General features: G+C 38.8%; 1 protein-coding gene across 1 annotated transcript in view; it reads right to left on the bottom strand.

The window, feature by feature from the left end:
• Positions 1-6,901, bottom strand: part of LOC107692176 (E3 ubiquitin-protein ligase NEURL1-like) — a 33,730-nt gene that overhangs the window by 1,837 nt on the left and 24,992 nt on the right. The window contains exon 4 of the mRNA XM_016491137.1: positions 5,090-5,785. Coding sequence (XP_016346623.1) covers positions 5,090-5,785 — 696 coding nt within the window. The remainder of the gene's footprint in view (positions 1-5,089; positions 5,786-6,901) is intronic.

Here is a 6,901-nt window from a genome sequence, read left to right as displayed (position 1 = left end):
GATTGCTGGGTTTGTCCCTATTTTACCCAGCACTGGGTTGTATTTAACCCAGCATTTTTTAGAGTGTATGCTAGCCTGAGATTCGTTAACAGATCCAACACTCAGGCAACCAAACGAGAAAGCCACCTTGCATTTTAACTAACAGACCTAATCTATACAGCTTGAATAAAATGGAACAGCAATTTGCTCAGTGAGAGATCACCATTTGGAGCATTTATTGATTTATTCACTGAACTGCAAATAAATTCAGCCTATTTACTGATTGGTTGCTCATATAGCAACATGTAGTGAAAAATACATATTCAGTTTTGTACAAAACAGTACTTTAATATAAATTTTGATATGGATTTTGTTACAATACATGATTAAATATGGTGTATGTGACCAATTATTGGAGGGGAGGGGATCTGTTTAAGTTCTAATAGAATTGTTAAAGGAATCATTAGGAAAGTCATTAATTGGAATCTGAATCGGAACCAGACTCATTAATTTCCTAACAGTTTCCACCCCTAATTCTGGGGCTTTTAATGTAGTCTGTAGAGTTGAGACTGAATTAAATTGAAGAGACCTCATTTCTAGTATACTGGATCTTCTGACATATATGTGTATGTATATGAGAGGGAGAATTGGCTGAACTGAAACTAAGCTGACCTAAAACCCATGAATACATTATCCTCTGAGGCTAGTGTGTGTGTGTGTAGTGTGCATTTACTCTGGATGAGGTCTATGACAATATTAGATGCAGGGCTCGCAAAATGTCAAAATCCCTGGTAGCCCTTTGGGCAGGCATTCTTCAGATTTTGGTAGCCCAAAAATGAATTTAACTAGCCCGAATAAAAGATATTGTATTTTTTCTTCAAATAACAAGTCAAGAGTAGGGGTGCAATGGATCACAAATCTCATGGTTCGGATTATATCACATGTTGAGTCACAGATCAGATAATTTTTCAGATGAGCAAAAAAAATATGGTTCTTTATTATTTAAGTAACACTTATTATTTAAAGAACAATTTACTACTTCGATACCACAGAAAAAACTAATAGCATATAGGGATGTAACGATTCACTCAACTCACGATGTGATGATTCACGATACTGATTTCACAATACAATTTTCTCACAATTTCTTTTTTTAGCAAAATGAGATTTAAGACAGATTTGAAAGGTGTCCTTTTGTTATTTCTCAGACCAAAAGGCTGCACACTACGTGAAATTGAAAATGTCAAACAATATACTAACTTGAAATTTTAAAGCAAATCCCAAATCAAATAAATAAATAATACAAATACAATAAATTTCTCCATGCAAGTAAACTAAGGTTTTGCCTGTGTATTTTAATCACGATCCAAACAAAGATGCTGCATAAATGTTATTTAAATTGTAAAATGATGACATTTGAAACAAAAACAAAATGGTCTGACTTTAGCTTTGTGATACTACATAAAAAATCTGAACGAAACAAAAACAGCAGACGGCCTGAATGAGACTCAAATGTTACTCTCTGACAGCAGGTGGCGCTTAAACAGCAGGCATTTATAGGCTCCTGCCTCTTTTAAGACCGAAGGCACGGATCCAATTTAATGATGCACGTGCGATTTCTTTCTCCAATGTTTACGTTCAAGACATGAAAACACTTGCTGAGATAGTTATTTTGAGATAATTTTGCGTGTATGTGTCTGTTCAAGCTAAAGAGGAATCAATTCTGTGTTCGTGCTCTACCTGAAATGCCACTCTGTGCGCGCTTTGAGCACCGAACTGAATTCTTCATGCGCATGAATGGTTTAAAACGCTTGAATGTTTAAATTGGTAAGACTTAGAAACACATGTAAATGATAAACTATGATCCGTTTCACCCCTACAAGCGAGTGAACAACGCGAATCAAAGAAGGTATTTTATGTCACTATTCAAGATAGCCTGTCAGGCAGGGCAGTGATACATTTTGGTAGCCCGACTGGAAAACACAATAGCCCCAGTGTTCTGTGGATTTGTGCTACCCTGTCAGATTTTGCTACCTCCCATTAAAACGGGTAGTACAATTCGACAACGAAAAATGCTACCTGTAAAATTATGGGTTATTAACGTCTACACCTACCACAACCCTAAACCTACCCTTACAGTAATGCAAATACAGTAATTATGTGTTATATTCGCGGTTGTAACTAGAAGGGATACAGCTACAGGAAACCAACAATAAAAATTGTTTTCTACCTATTAGATTGTGTTTTATTAAAGTCTACACCTACCCCAACCCTAAACCTACCCTTACAGTAATGCAGAATGCAGATACATTAAATATTGTTGTTCAGCATGAGAAAAAGGACGCAATATTGATGTGCGCATGCGCAGTAAACCCTGGTAGGCCAATCCGGGTAGGATAAAATGTCAGGACATTGTCGGGCTAGCGATTTTGCGAGCCCTGAGATGGGAGTCAGTGAGATTCCCCAAGGTCTTGTTTTAGGTCCGTCAGTGGTTTGATTTATATGTGTGTGTTTTTTGCTCACATTTTTGCATACAGTATGTTAGTCCTACAGCATGATCCTTTATTAAGATGGAGATGGGGTGAGAGGTTATATATGGGGTGGAGTCCACTGAGCGTGATCCTTTGTGAGTCTGACATGCCATTCCACCTTCTTGTCATTCCACACATAGACATATCATAAATCCCCTTCTCTAGGCCTCAGCAACTGGTCCTGGATCACAAGGGCCAGGCCTCTTCAAGAGCGTCTCTACTAGATTAACAGGGACACAAGAACAGCTGAGTCTCTCTAACCTCCACCCGTAGATGGAGAGACTTAAAAAAAAAACTATTAGAGAAAGTCGGGCCTCTCTAAAGCCTTCTGTCATGCGTACAATGAGCACTATGTGCCAACATGGCAGAAAGGCTTTTCTGTATTTTGAATACCAAAGGGGTACTGACTAAACCAGCTTGCATGGTATAAACAGTTACATAGTTCATCTGTCAAATAATGCTGTTTATGCTTAAGTAAAGGTGTGAGCTTCATGTCTTCACATATGCCCTACGTTAGGGGTCTCGAACTGAAATTGCTGGGGCAGTGCTCTGCATTCAGTATTGATTTGGTAAAGTAAATGTCACTTTTATTCCATTTTATTTTATTTTGATTCCAGAACAAGTATATTTCATATGTACAGTATGCACTGTTGTTCAAAAGTCTCGTATGCTCACCAAGGATGCATTTATTTGGTCAAAAATACAGTAAAAACAGAACATTAATATTGTGAAATATTACAATTTAAAGAAACTATTTCCTGTTTTAATATATTTTAAAATGTAAATTATTCCTGCTATGGCAAAGCTTAATTTCTAGCAGTCATTACTCCAGTCTTCAGTGTCACATGATTATAATATGCTAATTTGTTGCTCAAGAAGCATTTCCTGTTATTATCAGTGATGAAAGCAGGTGTGTTTCTGTTTTTCTGTTGACAAGTGTGACTTTTCCTGTCTCTGTCTTTAAACCAATTATATAGTCTCTGTTACCATGTGAGCTCTTACTGACATCATGGGGAAAGCATACGTTGAATGATCAATTACTGTAACTAGCAGGCACCTGCAATAAACTTCTTTCTCGACTTTCTCCATCACTGGTGATGGAGAAAGTCGAGAAAGAAGTAATTATGTCTATTATATGCATGTGTTGGTGCATTTCATTTATTACCACTAGATTTAATTAGTATTTGCAGGGTGGTGAAATCTAACCGACAGTCACTGCATGCATACTAACAGTCAATATTTGCATACTGAATTGTGATTCAGTCTTCTTCCTTGGATTTATTTGCATTCTGAGTTGTGATTGGTCTTTCTGGCGGCTGTCTTTATTACACAGCTCTCTGGAATACTTGATTCTCCTGATCAATCATGGCATTTAGCATGATTGTATAATAACCATTGTCTATGGCAACATATGGTAACACGGTTACAACATTCACATCTCTAGTATCATTACGCCGTCTCTCTCTCTCTCTCTCTCTTTTTTTTGCAAGGTATTATGCTAATTGGTGGCATTTTGCGAATCAAAAAGGTTATTTACTTACAGATTAGTAATAATATATTGATTAATATTGTTATATTTATTCTCTTAATTTACCTAGAACCAAAAACCTAAGATTACGTAAAACCTTTTTCTTTTGCAGTCTTGCAAGCTCTGGTATTTCTTTCAGGTTTCCTCATTTTTCATGACTTCATTGTATATTCCCTCTGCCGTTACTGTTGAATGAGCACAATGAGACCATTTTCTAACAAGCAAATTGTTATTACAATGATGTTTTGAACCTTAAATCTTGAAAACAAAAACATTATGCTAAGAGGGGAAATAGGAATGAGAAATAGAGAAAAGAGATGTAAACGAGAGAAAGGTTCTCAAAAGAATGTTCTCAAATGAAGTGTGAATCGCCCACTCTCCTCTTCACTTTCTCATTTCCTTTCCTTCACCGCATGCTAATGAGATGGGGTGAGCGCATTGGTGGAGGGAGGGGAACGTGCTTCCAGCGACATCTTGGAGAGAGCATACGAAGCTAACAGAGGTCACAGCCCTCCCACACAAACTCCTGTAATACTTCCTGTTTTAGCTGTATATGTTTTCGTCTGCACGTCCTTTGTTTAGTTCAAACTTTATTGAGAGTGTGTCAGTCACAGGTGTGTGGGTGAGACCTGGAGCACTGTCTGGTGTTCTGAAAGGTTACTGGAGTGTGCCTGTATTTTTGTTATGAACAAAATTCAAGTTTTGAAATTAATCTGTTGTTACCAATAATAGCAATGGCACAGTTTTTTTTTTTTAAATCTTACATTGTATAACAAATGTCTTAATGATCATTTTAACATTTTTCTTGCTCTCACATTCATGCAAATTGTGCCACAGTTTCAGTGTAACCAAACTCAGACCACGTCCTACAGGTGTTCTCGGGTTCTGTACCCTAGTGCGGTCCCAGGTCCTCATGACAGCTTTCACATTACCAATTTTTAATGTGAACCATGCCCTGTTTTGAACTAAACTGCCTGTGTGAAAGCACCTTAAGTTTGTTTTTTGAAAGTCGGACTAACACACCTAGATAATGCAGATTTGTCTTGCTTACCTAGAATCCTCAGCTGCGTGACAGCACCATGCAGTCCAAAGAACATCCAGAGTGGTCGTGAGTTGTCCACACACACCTGCATCCCCACATTGTTACCATTATGACTCAGAATGACTTCCCCTTCCTGTGTGACCAGGAAACCCAGGATATCGCTACTCTGCAAAGCAGTAGGCACCCTGCACACCGCCCAGAATTCCTTACGGTCAACCAGCGCTTCAGGATTGTAAGGGAGGTCACTAGGGCGAAGCACTGCTGGGTCACAGGATGTCACACCATATGAGAGAGTCCCAGATCGAGCAGGGCTGGACTTAACGACTTTGATGAAGATGGTTTCACCAATTCGTAGTGGGCGATCTGTGAAGACCAGTGTGCGTTCTTCACGGCTGTGTTCAGATCGGGCCACAGTCTGTTCGTTAAGGGTTTTGATGTGGGCACCTCGTAGCTGGTGGAAACGTAGGTCACATTCCAAGGTGTAAGGAAGCAGTGATGACTGCTGGGAGTTCATGGAATTTTGAGGAATGGGACAGGCGACAGGGGCAGGAGGGAGTCGAAGCCTGGCATCATCTTGTTGCAGGTTAAGATCGCAAAGACTGACAGACAGGCGGGAGGTGTCTGCTTCACGTCGTAAAGAGGTGGATCCATGTACTGTGGTGAAGGATCGTGGCCGGAGAAGTTCTGGAGGGACGACTTCACTGTCTGTGGGACAGAAGTGGGATACATAGTTAGCTATCAGTTGTCAGATTAGCTATTTGTATTATACAGTATGGTTTTATTAAATGGTAGATCCTAGATTATCAACAACTATTTGGCAGTTAATCAGTCCTACAGATTTCACTGTCTATCATACTGGGGGAAAAAAACATTTTTTTTTTCCTGAGGCCCCCTAGTGGGTCTTGGCTCAACTGTTTTAGAGGGTTTGTTTAGGCATTTGTCAACTGTCCAGCCCGAGAGACCAAGTGAACACCAGCTTGACCAGGCTGGGAGACCAGCTAGATCACTTTAGTATGGTTTGCTCTTTTTTTTATGCTCTTTCATTTATCTATTGTCCAGAAGTTTTTGGTTTTTACCAAAAACATAAATGCTACAGAGTCTATTAATTCAACAAACATAAAAAACAAATTCAAAGATCTAACTTGTGTCCTACTTGTTCACATCTCTGGATCAGTACAGTATGCATACAGTAAAAGTGAATTCAAGACAGCTAGTGTACATGTAACGCACTACTATTTTACATAACAGCTAAAGTTGTTTCCAAAATGGCTGCCAGGGAGTGTCTCTTTACAATCTTTACCATTTATACCAGTTACTCATTGGCTGCTAGGAATAGAACTTTATAGTAATGTAATAGTAGGCTAGCATAGTACTATAAGCACAACATACCCACTGCTTCTTGCCCATTTGCCAAAAATAGTGCAAAATATGAATGAGATGCTGTGCTAGCAAAGTGTTTGCATACACTAAATTTAATTCCCCACTCCTCGTAGCCTAAAATAGCGTATTACGGTAGTTTAGAGGTAGGCTAACTTAGTTTATCATAGCTCAGCACTCAAACCAGCTGAAGACTGCTGTTCCTCCTTTTGTAACTGATAGCCCCGCTGGAGTGTACCCTGTATTTAGACCTCATCTGTGCATTCGAAGACAGAAATATTAGCGCTAAAAGTGGCCTGCCGGTGCTAATTAGCTTGTTAAAATTAGCCTTTCATCCTAAGAGCCCACCTTTGAGAGGAAGAACATTATTTAACCTACTCAGTAAAATGGATTTTGTATGTATAGCTTATACATCAGCATCAGAAAAAAAAAAAAAAAATAAAT

Source organism: Sinocyclocheilus anshuiensis, unplaced genomic scaffold (assembly GCF_001515605.1).
Source record: "Sinocyclocheilus anshuiensis isolate Anshui unplaced genomic scaffold, SAMN03320099.WGS_v1.1 scaffold322, whole genome shotgun sequence".
In the NCBI taxonomy this organism is placed as follows: Eukaryota; Metazoa; Chordata; class Actinopteri; order Cypriniformes; family Cyprinidae; genus Sinocyclocheilus; species Sinocyclocheilus anshuiensis.
The sequence above is the reverse complement of the archived record's forward strand: the minus strand, read 5'-3'. Positions and strand labels throughout refer to the sequence as shown.